Raw genomic sequence first — 15658 nt, 5'->3', positions numbered from 1 at the left:
TACATATCACAGGGATCTCTCATGAACTTTTTAAACCATAGGGAGTGAAAAATAATTATGGTATACCACATGGACTAACGGTGCAATTTTTCTCTATTTTAATATCGACTGTAAACAGTTTAGGGATTATTTTTCATTAATAAATGGGTTTAAGTTTACCCATTTATATGCCCTAGGCCCATGGATCAATTCCCTGAACCAGGCCCGCCACAAGCCTAAGTAAGAACGTTATAGTCTTATAGAGGATAAACCCACGCCACGTCACCTTAGCCTTTCCCCAAATTCCTGGGCTGGCCAGCAGCAGTTAGCATATCAGTTAATATTGTTGCCATTAAAGAGGCTTCTAACATTAAGGTTTATTGAAACTTGGTCTAATTATTTTCTTATTATCTTCTCTCTTTTTTTTTTTTATTTGCCGAACATATTTTATAAACTAACTTTTATACCATAAAAATCTCATGATTAATAAATAAATAAAAAAACTTTAGAAGATTGAATATAAGGAAGTAGTAGAAGTCATTGTTATTGAATATTGATAATTTCGTAATAATATTGCTCATTTTATGATTTTTTTTTCCCGTCAGTAAATTAATTTTATTTATAGTTAATTTTGTGAATTATTTTTCTGTAATGAAACGTGTTTATAAGAAATTATAGTAATTTGTTTTTTATTTGATTGCATACTACAATATTTTTTTAATTGATATCTGTTTATTTATTTATTTTGGTTAACATTGAATGGGTACTTACTATATATAAAAACAAAGCATTTTTTTTTTTTTTTTTTTAATCTTTAACCATTTAAAAGATGCCCCAAAAAGATGCCCAAGGTAGGCCCATATTTAAAAAATGGTTATGCGATGCAGTTTTGAGTTTTATAACTACTAATTGTCTAAAGTGTTGCAGTTGTGGTTACTAAAATTTGATAACCACCTAAGACGGTTGCAGTTAAAGATAATAATCATTAACTGTAACCGCTTATATACCCTTACTTCATTCCAAACAAGCAAATTACCGCGTGTGCAACATGAGAATGCATTAAAGATGTATGATGAAATGATTAAGAATTGGACTAAGCCGGACAATTGAGTTCCCAAGAATATAATAGATGTTGGAGATAAATTTCAATCAACCCGATCCAAGAAAGAGATAGACATTTAGTAACTACTTCAGGGAAATCAGGTATTAGTTATCTCGGTAAATTGTGAGAAGACTCTAATTAGCCCAAGTATAGTTTGATCAGTAGTCCTATCTCTGGTAGAATTGGGATAAGACTTATGGTCCAATCAAAAAAGAAGAATGATCAGATCAGAAGTCTAAGAAGATATCAGATTAGAAGTCTAATAAAAGATCAAAGTCCGATTAGAACTCTGACATCAATTCTAGATCTCGATTAGAACTCTAACAGCAGTTCTAGATCGACAAGGAGCAGGAATTCTAAACCAGCTTTGACTCCACCCCTTTGCCTATAAATAGGCCCATACCCCAGTATAAACTAAGACTCAATTTCATGCATAGAACATTATTTTCTCAAAGAAGCTAACTTAGGCATCTGAGCGGGATCCCCGGAAGGGTCCCTAGAACATTAGAAGAGTGTGCAAATTCACACCATACCGGAAACTGTACCAACAATAGAGAATTTGTTGAAGTTATATTGAAAAATAAATATAGAATTAAAGTAGAAAATTGAATTATTATTATTTTTGGTTAGTTATTTTAAAGTAGAAAGTTGCATTTTGCTTTCGGAACTCCTCTCTTTGATGTATTTACTTATAAAAATAAAAAAAATAAATAAATAAAAGAAAAGGAAAAAAGACAAAAGACAACCCAACCAACACATACACATGCAAGCATCTGAGATACTGTTTGTAGGTAGACATTAACGACAATGCACATGCAAAGGCATCCTCGTTCACTATGACATTTCCCTTTCACTATCTCTGTTTTCCCTACCCTCCTTCCTTTTTTGGCCCACATCATTGCTACCTCACCACCGAAAAAAATCAAAACAATAATAAAAAAATTCCAAAATTTAAGTATTCTATGTTTTGATTTATTTTTTACTATAATTTTTTTAAAAAAAAAGAAAAAAAAAGAAAAAAAGAAAAAAAAAAGGTGTTATCAAACAAAGCCTAGCTGGAGGACTAGAAGCATTTCACTATATTGGTAGGCAACGTGGGTAGCGAGACAAGCAACATGGCTCACACGATACATGGCCGGCTGGAGTATAATTGCTGCCATGGCTTCAATTATGAAAGGGAGGGAGGCAGCCAGGCAGGGAAGAGAGAACGTGGCTTCCATGAGTACTCTTATCTCACTCCATGCATTTCAAATAAATCTGGCTATGTACGTATATCAGATTAAGGCGGACAATTTTTGGCATAATTGGTAAATCTAATATAAAATTAACGAGTTAAAATTTTGTGTAATCGGGTTCATGTCAATTCGGATTGACCTGAATTAACCCAATATATATCAAATGCATCGGATATATAATCAACCAGGAAGGGTGAAAAAAACATGAATATGGTAAAAAAAAAAAAAAATAGTAATAAAAAGATGATATTTTCAAAAGTAAGATCTAGAGGATCTTAATTTCCTGGAAAAAGATGATATATAATCAATATTTCAGAGAATAAAAGCTTAATTACAACAAATAACTAAAGTTACTACCTCGATCTCAATAGAATAATTCAAATGTCATTCTCCTACATAATTCTTTCTTTGACTTTGCTTCTTAGATAACAACCCAATAACTTTCATGGTAAGAAATTGTAGCGAAGCCAAAGGAGGAAAAGTCCATATGGTAATCAATTATAAGAAGCTTAATGAACAATTAAAATTTGATTGATTAAAAAAAAAAAATTAATTGATAATTTGGCATATGCCCTTCATCCTTGATTTCCTAAGCTTCCTTAATTATGTTGCTACCCTTAATATTAATTTGCATGAGGTGTACATGATGTACGAATACTGCATATTTTAACATGCTCAGGAAGGTAGCTCAAAAGAGAAACGCTAGAGATACCAAATCTTTTACCAAGAGATGATTACTAGAATTATGTGAAATTTATTTATTGGTACTTGCAGTATTCTTTTTTATTAATTTTTTTGATAATCTCTAATGAATAAATTCCACATCATCTTAATTAGTACCTATCTTTTAATAAAAACTTTAATATCTTAACATTTTTCATCTCAAAATGGGTATATATATATATATATATATATATAAACTGTTGCTCTTGTTGTACTTGATCATGTCCCACATGCTTTTGTTTGTATCCCAGGTTCGTGATGATCAGTTGAAGGAAGTGAGTGTTCCAGTTTCGACACACATGTGTACTTGGCTCCATCCTTGCTTCTCATAAATTCCTTTTCAACCAAAAGAGAAATTCCAGATACTAGGGACCAAAATAGGGCATTGGGTTCCTGCCCTTATCAACTTGAGCCTATACATTAATACATATCATATGGATGAGGTCATGCAGGAGGACCACACTCTTTCAATTTTGTTTATTTCCCAATTTTTATCCCTCTTTATTCATTTGAGTTAGTCTTATTCTTGGTCTTCGTTTCACACCGATTTACATGACGTATTTTAAGTGTATTGACAGAACTCTATGAGGACCACACATCTTGTTAGGCTATGTGGAGCTTAGTCTATATCCAACCCAGTTTGTTCGAACCAGATTGAAGTTGGAAGCATTAGATTTTTTTTTTTTTTGTTTTTTTTTTTTTCATGGAGCGGAGGCTTGGGCCGATAGGCCTTATAGGCACATATATTTTTAGAGTTCCGTGTTGGATTGACGCTTCCTTGTATTGTTTCTCAAGAAATAGTTAAACATTTCTTTGACTCGGTAGACGTAATCCTTTGTGGTTTGTGATTGTTTGCTTTTCCTTTATTAGTTTTTACTTCTCATTGTATCTAAAAAATAGAATTCATTTCCTAACACGTCTCAATTACAATGAATCTAATTCCAACTAGAATCGGACTCAAGCCAAACCCTTTAGCCACATTTAACCTTCCTGAATTTCTCATGACTTTACCAAACATGGCTTGGAAATTACTTTACAAAATGAATATCAATTTTTTTTTTTTTTTTTTCCTTCAACATGTCTCCTTCTCTTTTGGTGCATACCATTGACATCAATCAGACTAGGGGGACCCTTATCATAACTAGGAAAACGACAATAGTTATCACAGCAGGTTCAAACATTTGGTTTGTAATAGTGAGACCAGGATAGACATGGAGAAGAAAGATAAATAAATAAATAAATAAATAATGCAAATGATGGGGTCATTTGGAACTTCATTTATTTATTTATTTATTTTTTAAATGGAAAAAGATGTCACCAAAACGATTGTGAGGTCTCAACATGAATCCAAGTATCTCTCATCATCTTCATAGGGATAAGGACACCTTGCAATTTGGATGTTCTCATCATTATCTTAGGACTGCGTGTAATTAGGACGGTCAATTGTAAAGAATTCTAATCGTCTAGATATAATTAGAAGATGAATATTCAAAATTCGGCTCAACAAATTTGCACTCCATTTAGCTAAAAAAAAAAATAAATTACATTTTTCTATTTTTGAACTTCCAACTTTTCTAAAGCGCGTACATCATACTCTCTATTTTATCTACCAACTTTTATTATTTTATTAAAAAAATTATTAATTATTTTTTATCGGGAGAAGATAATGATTTTTTTTTTTTTTTTTGGGTTAAAAACACTTGCCGTACGAGGGTGTTTATTCCCTCAAATTTGCATGTCAACTTGCCAAAATAAGTTTTGGTTAGCCGGGTGTGAATTGTGACGTAAATGGCAGGTCCTTCGGCCTTATGAATTAAAAAAAAAGCATAATCAGGGTTTGACCCTGCTAATTGATTGAGTGTAAGAGCCACAATCAATCACGTCCTTAATTAATATGGCGGGGAAAATGATTAGCAACCAAACTTGATCACTATGCTATGAAGGAATCAACCAAATATAATAAGTACTCCAAGAGGCCAAACTTAAAGCTAGAAACAGAAACATATTAGTTTTAACTTGGAATTCTGACCACTCTATAAGTTTGAGTTTTTACCCCAATCCCATTGATTACAATAGTTTATTTTTACCATTACCTTTTACAACATCAACATCAAACTCAAGTTAAAAATTAATGAACAAGAAATGTGGCTCAATCAATCACTCAAGTGTCTTTATTTTCATTTCTTTTTGTGTTTTGAGATGCGTCTTTCTTATGTTTTGAACCGTTTGTTAATATTTTTGTCTTAGTTAATTCAATTAGCCGCCTCTCTCTCTCTCTCTGAAGCTCTCGTTTTCTCCTTCAGAGAGAGTTGGTTTCTTTGAAAAAATTTCATCGGCTCCTCCCAGTGGTAGTTACCTCTTAGCCTTTTTAGGGCTATGGAGTGTTTTTTGTCTCTCTCTAATGTGAACCAATGAATGTTAGGTCTATCCCAACTATTAGGGTTGTGGAGCTTTGTTTCCCTCGGTAGATCCGGTGGTGGTTGATCTCCCCCTAGCCCTCTCAGGGCTATGGTGGTTTATGTTTGTTTGCTTTTCTGTTTTCTTTTCTTTTGTTCAGGCAGGAAGCTTCAAGACAACTGGTAAGGGAGAGGCTGATCTGGTCTATGTCATTGACGGAGTGCATGGCCGGACTTTCACCTTCATTTATAATTTTGATGTCAGATCTATGCATGTCCGTTGTCTTTTGGAAGACATGCGCCAATTTTCGACAAAGACAATCCCTACCGCCGATTGAAATTGGGTTTTTATGTTTGTTTTATGTTTTTTCTTTGTTTCTCCAGTCACAATATGCTTTTGTATTGCTCAAATTTTACTGAAATATCTGTTGGCTTGTAGCTAGATCAACCCTATTTTCTTTTTAGAGTGTGAGTTATTGTAAAGAGAGGCTCAAATATTGTTCTTGTAGGGTTTGTATTTCTGCCTAAGCAACTGTTTTTTAAGTCAGATTCTTCTGGCTTAGAGTGTAGGGAGGTCTTATCTCTCTGTTCTCAAGATGTATGCCTTCGGACTTTTTCAGTATTAATAATAACACATGTTATTTGTTATATATATATATATATATATATATATATATTTGTCTTGTTCTGTTTTTTGGGTTCCACGTAGCGATCAAATGTCTTAAAACTTTGTTTGTTGGAATCCATTTCTTGTATGTTAACATTTTAAAACTTCCTCTAAACTATTTGATTTTTATAAAATAAGCCCTCCAAAATTAATTTTTTCTCCTAAAAAACTCGTTTTTAATTTTGCCCCTCTAATTTTAATTCCACCCCTCGGGTACCCCTCCATAACCAGTACAACTCCTCCGAGAGTTGCACTTGTTGCTTTTAGACATTTTCAATTTGTAACATTCAAGAAAAGCCCTAGCCACATCTACGTTATCACTTTAAAAAGCAATCAATTAAGCAGCCAATTTGAAGTTTTTTTTTTTTTAAAAAAAAATTACTTATAAGCTTAGTTTCACATAATAAATAAGCATTTTGAGACTTAACACCTACAACTATCTTTATAAATCATTCACTCTACGTGGACTTACTCATTTTCCCAATGCGAAACCAGAGTGATACGCAACTGGTTAACATATAAATTTGTTATTTCTCTTTAAAAAATAATACTACTCTCTTCAAACCCATTTATCACTCATTTCACACCGACAGAGTGACATGACATGTTTGAGTGATTTTTTTTTAATTAGCTAACATGAAAAAGTCACTTAATGCAAACCACATCTGTTGTAAAATAAGTGTGAAGAGTGGCATTATAGCATTACTTCTCCTTAAACCAGACAAATATAAAACTTACAACTATGCCCATGTTTATTAAACCATTAGGGAGGTAAGAGACAGAAAGAGAATGACAAATGATCAATCAGTTAACATAGGTAGACCAAGCAATAAAGAAATACACCAAATTTACACAAATTTTACAGACACAAAATCAAGAGTAGTACAAAGTTTCTGTCCACAGTCCATACACATGTCCATTCCCCAAACATATGTACCACAAATGTGTCTCTATCTCATGCATCCCTGGCTGTTTTTTCAACATTAATGGTTTACACTCCAAAGCCAAATAACAAAAAATCCCAACAAACTAATAGAAAGAACATATAAATAAATCCCCCGACCCCCACATTTTAAATTTCCAAACAAAATTAAGTTTTGACAGAAAGAACAAAAAATAAACCCTGTATTAAAAAAACAAAGAACCCAGCCCTGCAATTTAATGCATGCCTCCCAAATGACTGGAAATTTACACCCACAGACCACAAAGGCACTGCTTATTATTTGAGCTTTTAATCAGAGTAGGGTTTGGTCTTAGACCTGTACAGGAGCTTCTTCTTCTTGGAGGTTTGGTTATCAAAGGAAAGCACCACCTTGCCTTCCTCACCTACTTTGAAGCTGTTGGAGATTACTGTTTCATCAGATGGGGTAATCTTCCTTGATTTCTGTACAATCACCGTGTACCCGCCCTCAGCACTCGGCACAAATTCAGCTCCATGGCTCACATCCCAACCCACCACTCTGACTTCCCAAACCAGCAGGCCAGTCTACAAATTCAACAATTCCCATATCATATAACATATACAACTGATTGTAACATTAATTTTCATTAATCAAATTTGTTTCTTTATTTGATCAAAGGTTGGCAGCCTACCTCAGAAACAGGCAATACAATGGTGTGCTTGGATGCCGGCTTGATTGTAACCTCTGTAACAGGATCAGCACTGGTGAATTCCTGTTCATCCTCCTTCTTCAGCCCACCATACTGAACTGGTACTTGCTCAGGTGCTATATATCTGTTTAATTAACAACATCCAAACATACACACACCAAACGATTCAAGCATTAAGAAGTGAAAAAAAAAATTATGGAGAGCCATTTAATCATTGATCGAGTAACATAAGAGAGAAGAAATAAATGAATTAAGACTTACTTGAAAAGGGTCTCAGCAGATTTTGATGGGCCTGCAAATACAAACTTGCTCTTGGTCCTTTGTGTCAGGAAAGGACTAATCATCTTATTGTATGCAAGGTACCACCATGGGACGTTGATAAACACCTTCAATAACCCAAAACCCATAATTAAACAAGATCAAAGCACAAATTTAATTTACAACAAAAGTAAATGGGATTCTTGATTTATTTTATTTTTTTGGTTTATAGATCGTATCAAATTATCAATCACTCCATTAAAAAAATAAAGGATCAAATACCTGTTTGGCTAGGAATTCAGGGTAGTTATCCTGAAACAAGTGAACGGCCTGCTTGGTGACCTGCCAGAGCTCCCTCTTGTGGATTCCGAAGGAGTTCTTCAAATCGTTGACCTGAACAATGGTGGAGATCCCAGTAGGACTGAAATCAAGCTTCCTACTGCTCCTCTCCAAGAACTGAATCCTCCACTTGAGGAACTTCTCGCGCTTCTCTTCAGTGGAAAAGGAATTCTGATACAACTCCTTGCTCTGGAACTCGCTGAAGACGTTGTAGCACACGGGGTGGCCTTCTTTGTCATGCCCATGTGTGAACACCACCTTGTCCCAGTGATTTCCATGGTCTTCCTCGAGAAGGGCATCGATTCCGAACTCCTTGCGCCAGCGGACCGTGTTCTTGAGCATGGTCAGGGCGTCCTTGACCTTGAAGTCCCTGGCTCTCAGGAACTTCAAGAGGATCACATCGCTTCGCTCGTCATGAAGAAGCCGAATTCCCCAGATTGAAACCTCCTCAGGCGGAGGCGGAGGCAGCGCTGGGACCTCCACTTCTTCTACTTTCGACTCAGCTTCTTCCGTAGCCTTAGTCTCAGCTGGTGGGGCCTCTGGCTCTGTTGTTGTGGCCGGAGGTGGAGCAGAGACCTCGACGACTATGGTCTCTTTGATTGCCTCCGCAGTCTCATCGGTGGCGGTCACTTTCTCGACCACCTCCTCAGCAATAACCTCAGCGGGTGGTGGTGGCGGCGGTGGAGCCTTCTCTTCTTCTCTCGCTTCAACCACCTCAGTAGCAACCTCTTTTTCTTTTGCTTCAACCTTGGGAGGCTCTTCTTCTTTTACTTCCACAGCCGGTGCAGTCACAGAGTACTCCTCCGCCTTGGGAGGTTCTTCAGGTTTCTCTTCAGTCTTGGAGGATTCCGGTTCTTCCGCGGCAGAAGAAGAAGCAGGAGGAGCCTTCTCTTCCTCCTCCTTCTTCTCCTCCTTTTTCTCTTCTTCTTTGGGCGGTGGCGGAGGAGCCGTGAACTCGTGCTTGTTGAGGGCCTCTTGGACGAGTTGCCTCAACTCCTCAAGGGCCTTCCTTTGCGCCTCCGGGAGCTCCCCAACCACGTAGGTCTCTTCCTTGAAAGACACCGATTCGGTAATCTTCACCTCCCCCTCGGCCTTGGGCTTCTTCGGCTCCTCTACTACTTCCTCAACCGGACCCGGCTTCTCCGGCTCCGGCTCCGGTTCCGGAACCGGCGGCCCTTTCTCCGTGGTGGGTTTCTCCACCACAACCTCCTCCGTCGCTGGCTTTTGGTGTTCCTCGGCCATGAACAAAGAGCAAGGAAGACTCTCTTTGTGTTTGTGTTATTGCTTGAGAGAGAGAGATAGATAGAGAGACAAACAGACAGACAAACTGCGTGCCTGTTCTTGGGCTTTTAGGCTTTATGCTTGTGAGTGTGTATATAAAAGAACAGAGGTTGTTGGGGGACAGTGGAAGGGCTTAAAAGAAGGGGGGCTGTGATTTTTGAGAAATGGAGGCGACGGTTGTTGATGCATATGGGAAGAACCAGTCTGTCAGACCAGTTCTGCCAGCTAGTACACCACTTTGTGTCTTTGTGGGACCCCGTCCACCCTTCCCTACACAACTCCTGTCCAATTTTGGTAAAATATATTTTAATTTATTCCCCTCTCATTGCTCTCAACAATCATTGCCTTTTATTTTTCTCAACTGAAATTAGGAAGTTTCTCATGTTTTATTTCTTATTTTTCAATTCAAAATGTTATTTACATAATCTCGGCATAATTGGAGGGATGTCTATTTTGCATTTACCCTACTCTTTAAAAGCTACCTAAAGGCTTTTAATTCAAAACGATTCATTCCAATTCTAATTTTAATGCCATGTTTATTAATATTTAGTAGACTGTTATAAAATTAATATTTTTAAAAGAAAAAAAAATGTTAATTTTAGTGGCATTTTAATTTTTAAAAGAAAACAATCTATTAAATATTATTACTCACAAACAAAAAACTCAAAACATAAAAAAAAAAAAAAAAAATTCTTTAACGGAACACTTTAAAAATAAATAAATAAATAAATCTGGTAAATAAAATACATTAACAAACATACAAGTTTGTTTGGTCTCGTAATTCAATTTGAATAAATGTGCAAAAATAAACCAAAAGCTATTTCCCTCAAATAAATAAAGATGTTTAATTAACTAATATACGATATGGGTCTCTTTATCATTGCGTAGAAGGAAGAAAAAAAAAAAAAAAAAAACGAATATACAGTTGTCTTCTTATCAATATATTCTGTATATTTATTTATTTATTACTAAACATCATGTAGGAATTATTTATTATCTTAAAAATATATGTATTGTTTATTTTTTAATGTGCATAAAGTTGTGTGATATAAAAGTAATTAAAAGTTAAATCGAAAATGATAAAGAAAAAAAAATGGTATATAAACTGTAGTTTTTCTTTTATTTTTCAAAATATAAATTATTTGATTTATTTTTCATTTCTCAAAATATAAACCGACGGTATAAACTAAATATTCCTTAACATCTTCGCAAATCTTATCGATTAAGGTAGCTGCTTATTCTTGGGAACCAAGCTAGGAGTGTTGGTTGATTTGGGTAAATATTAATTTGATGCCATGATTAATTGTTTTGAAAATGTTATATATTGCGGGATTATGCAATTTGATTAAGGGAATTTTTGTCTGTTTAGAGAAAAATAATTTCCTAATTAAGTGAGGGAAATATGGATAACAACCTCTGTGATCAAAGGAAATTGGAGAAATCCCAATGCCCACGAGCATCGATCTTAATTCTCTTTCCTTAAATGCAACTAAATAGAGTAATTCTTTTAAAGAGGAACTTCACTTAATTCTTTGATTTTTTTATTTTTTATTTTTTAATAATCTTTCTCCAAAATTCAAAAACTCTCAATTTAATATATCGAACTTTAAAATAATTTCAATTTCACCATTTTGATATGATTTTTTTGTTAAATTTTAATTGAGAGGTGAAAAGTCCTTAAAATATCCTCTCTCTTTTTTTTTTTTCAAATAATAATTATTATTATTATTATAATTCCAGGTAATTTTGTAATTTTATAAAATTTACAGGGTTATTTTACCCTTTTGTCCATATGATTTAACCCCCAAACTATAACCGGGTGATTTTGCAAAAAAATTAAAATTTCAATATGCTAAATATTGAAAGTATTTTAATTTTGCTCAGATTGTAAAAGTAAGGAAACTTTAGAGGGTTTAACCGTCAAGTGAAGTTTTCGCTTTTTTAATATTCCTAAAAATCTTAAAAGATAACTCCGAGGATTTTGGGAAATGGGAAAAAATTATGCCACGCCAGCACACGTACAACTTACATTATAACATTATCGAGAGTGTAATGTTATTAGGAGAACTTATATTTTCTTTGAGTCGTTTTAAAATTAATATGACTTTAAAATGACGATTAATTTGATCGCAAAATATATAAGAAGAATGAGGGCTCCTTATAATAACATCACTCAATTACTTTTATTTTTAGTAAATATAATAAGAGTAATAAGGTTGCAATTGTCTTTAGTTTGACTTATTAATAGACAGGACGATTTTTCTTTGTCATTAAGTTGTTCAAATTTTTTAGAAATTCAAGTTTTCGAACACCAAATTAGAGGATTAAGATTGAAGCGTTTGATTTATTTAATTATTTTATACCTAGCTATGACTCGGCACTGAATATTTAGGAATATCAATTTTTTATACGATCTATGAATTTGACGCAAATCCAGCACAAAATTAATAGATTGAGATCGAAGAGTCTGACTCATTTAATTAAATAAATCATATTATAATTAACTTATATAATCTTATACCAATACATTTACGATATTTGAAACCAACGCATGCACACAAATTTTTGCCATTAACTATGAGAATGTCAATTTAAGATCCACAATCGAGAAGACTATAAGCCGTCCTTTTCTTATAAAATTATTTATCAATTATTTATTTATTTTTTTCTTTCTTTCTTGTGTTCTTCATCCTTCAAAACAATGGGCGGCACAACTTCAAGGCAAGGCAGAAAATAAAAATACACAAAAACTGGATTTTATTCCTCAATCCCACATAACAAAATCCTCTGACATTAGCTGTCAAAAGGAATAATCACATATACACTATTAATGCTGGACCATTACCGGCCACCGGACCCCCAACGCGTCTCTCACCTTGGACACGTGTCACTACAGCAGCTTCGTTTCCTCGGGACAGACTGTCAGAAGATTACGATCCTGATTTGTAAGATTTCGTAATCTCCGTATGCTATATAACCTTGACCCTATCGTCCGCCGTAAAAAGCCGGCCGGCGCAGACAGGCTTTGTCGGAACGGATGTCAGGGTTTGAGGCCATTTTTGTCTTTTTAAGGAACATAATGTGCCCACGCCGCCTTGTCCTTTGTCCTGTAAAGCAAGCCAAAGCTGTTGGCTGGTTTTTCCTTGCTGTCATTTTCTTTCTATTTGAATAAAAAAAAAAAAAAAAATTAAATAATCATAAAAAGCATTATATAAGAAAATAAAAAAATAGGTCAACTGTGGAAAACGGACGTAACGTAACGTGCTAGTGGCATTTTGAAAGCTTTTTTTTTTTTTTTTTCCTTACTGATATTCAATACTCAGATATTTTATAAATAAATAATCTTAAGAATCACACTTTTTATTTTGTAAGGTTGATGTAATCGTCTTAATTAATTTTTGGATTAATCACTATTAAAAAAATAATAATTGTTTAAGACCGTCACACTAGTATTGTAGGGTTTTGGCCATTTGGGTCTCAAATTGTAATGAAAGTTATTTTTTATTTTTTATTTTTAAAAAAAATATTATAGGATAATTTTGAGATCAGAATCCTCTCAATTAATTCAAGTGAAATTTATTTTGTTGCATGTAATAATATACGGTGCCACGCCATTAAAACCTTTTATTTATTTTTTGATTAATCATTAAAACCTTTTAAATAATGTGACAATATATTTACTATGCAATAACATATAAAGTTATAAATTATTATATCTGTGAAATTTAAATTTAGCTTGCTTAATCTTGATTGTCCTATTCCTATACCACGTCTCACGAAACGGAGGTCACTAGTTCGAATCCTCCCTCCCTTTCTTGTGTGGACATGTAAAAATAAAATAAAAAAAGCTTCAAAAATAAGTTACTAACTAAAAATGAAATTATAAAGCGCACGTAGTGCACCGTCCAACCCTTTTTTCCTTCCTAGGATTTCAAACTCTCAAAAATTACGCAAAAAACACTTTAGACCATTGTCAAAAGAGTCTTTTATTTAATCTTAGTTTTCCTTTTCTTTATGCAAATTTAAGGTGAAGGGAAAAGATTACAAATGGGTTTTCGGTTGCTTATGTTTCAAAAAGTATCATAGGTAGTAAGGGTATACATGTAGGCAGATATTAACCGCCTGTATTTATTATCTGCACATGCGAATGCAGTTAGCAAAAATCATTACTCGCATGTGCGGATGTGAATAGCTGTTTTGAGTATCCAAATGTGGTTAATACCCTTTATATATAATATGTATTTTTGTGTATATTATAGTTAATATATTCAACATAACACATCAATATATATGAATGTGTTATATTTAGATAATTTATGTTTTTTTATGTTATGAATTTGTAATATTATTTTATTTTTTTATGTTAGATTTGTAATTTTTTTTTGGGTGTGCGCGCTAGCTTGATTGTTATGCTCATTGAATCATGGATAAAAAACATAAGGGTATTTCTTGTGAACATTGATTACTATTAATATTTTGAGATTGTATCCATCATCTCATTTTATTTTATTTTCCTTGTTTCTACATATTTCGGTGTTGCATTATATTTTCAAAACAAGCCCAATAAACTAAAAATTAGTCAAAATTATTTTTAAAATAGGCTCATTACCTATTTGCGGATAATAACAGCAATAACCACATAGATTCAAATAGTTGGCGCTAATGTGGATATCTAAGGTAGAACCTATCGTTAATGAAAATACCTACTTGATACTTCCATCTAGATTATGGTTTTTTTTTTTTTTTTTTTTTTTTTACTTTTTACTTTATTTTATTTTACAAGCCGTCCACGTTACCACCTTTTTTTTTTGACATGTCCACACAAGAGGGGGGAGTGGGAATTCAAACTAGTGACCTCCGCTTCATGAGGCGTGATCTCCAGCCGATTGAATTACTCCTTGAAAACATGAGGCGTGGTCCACGTTACCACCCTTAAAAAGGTAACACATGTACCAGTTATCACATATTTAAACGAACTTAAATTATCATCCTACATAATCTTATATCATAGATGATACCTATGATTTTACAACCACGTAACATTTAGAAAATAATCACTCTGGCCATCAACAAGTCAACGCTATCAGGTTGCAAACTGAATTTTATAGGAAGTATTCTCGATTCATCTCCAATTCTCTCTTTCATTAGGATTAACATTAAGAAATATCCAATTGCAATCTCCCTTTTCCTCATTGCCTAGAGGAAAAAAATAATAATAATAATAAAGAAAAGAAAAGAATGTCACAAAAATCAATCCACATCATATCGTCTCGTTGTTTTGGCTAGGCCATAAAATCATTGTCATCATCATCATGGAATAATTAATAGATGCTTCTGTTCAAATATCTTTTACTTCGATAAGACACCAGTTTCTATAAAGAGTGAATGGAATAGATGGAATTGTTGGGGAAATTGATAATGAATAAATGGTTATAATGAGAAAGAAGATGAAAACAGTTGCTGATTACAAAAACCAGGGTTGTTAATTTCGTACATACAAATGAATTGGACTTGTTGAGAGCAAAACTAAGAACAATCTCTCACATAAAAATAAAGTACAAATTAAAATTGACAATTTTTTACACGATCGGCAAAATTTAACACAAAATTAAAGAGTATAACCTATTTAATTAATAAATAGATCGAGTTAAAATTGATTTATATAATCTTATATTTATACATCGACACACTACAATCGACCTACCGTAAACAACTCAATTGCCTACTAATAAGTTTATACATTATAAACCAACTTTAATGCTCCTTGACCAAAGAATTTTATATCAGAGTGAAAATAATAAACAATCATGGTCTAAGAAAAAAAAGAAAGAATTAAACAGGAACTATAAAAGCATTTTGGATGGTGCATGCTCAAATCCATAGGATTTCCTATTATACTTAAATCGTGTCATTCTTATCAAATGATATCGGAATTTGATCATGTAACAATGTTAAAATTTAATCATTATTATCAAGAGATTTATATTCCTTATGTTGAACATTTATAAGGCCTGTAAACAGACATTTTTATTGTATTATCAAATAAGTCAATATAATCGAATTGTAA

The 15658-nt window shown here is 33.6% G+C and overlaps 1 protein-coding gene across 1 annotated transcript; it reads right to left on the bottom strand.

The window, feature by feature from the left end:
- Positions 1-6932: 6932 nt before the first annotated feature.
- On the bottom strand, positions 6933-9769 carry LOC133871768 (patellin-3-like). The gene is made up of 4 exons (XM_062309189.1): positions 8254-9769; positions 7975-8099; positions 7696-7837; positions 6933-7588 (listed from the first exon to the last, which is right to left on the bottom strand). The coding sequence occupies exons 1-4, from the start codon at positions 9550-9552 to the stop codon at positions 7334-7336; spliced, it is 1821 nt and encodes a 606-aa protein (XP_062165173.1). The 5' UTR covers positions 9553-9769; the 3' UTR covers positions 6933-7333.
- Between the last annotated feature and the right edge of the window lie 5889 nt (positions 9770-15658).

This window comes from Alnus glutinosa, chromosome 6 (genome assembly GCF_958979055.1).
Source record: "Alnus glutinosa chromosome 6, dhAlnGlut1.1, whole genome shotgun sequence".
Classification (NCBI taxonomy): domain Eukaryota; kingdom Viridiplantae; phylum Streptophyta; class Magnoliopsida; order Fagales; family Betulaceae; genus Alnus; species Alnus glutinosa.
This window is presented reverse-complemented; position numbering and strand designations above follow the sequence as displayed.

Excerpts from the sequence above, each read along its gene's own strand:
- LOC133871768 (XM_062309189.1), bottom strand. The coding sequence starts at position 9,552 with ATGGCCGAGGAACACCAAAAGCCAGCGACGGAGGAGGTTGTGGTGGAG. Across the intron at positions 8,100-8,253 it reads CTGAATTCCTAGCCAAACAG|GTGTTTATCAACGTCCCATG; the intron begins GTATTTGATCCT and ends GGGTTATTGAAG. Across the intron at positions 7,589-7,695 it reads TTGTATTGCCTGTTTCTGAG|ACTGGCCTGCTGGTTTGGGA; the intron begins GTAGGCTGCCAA and ends TTGAATTTGTAG.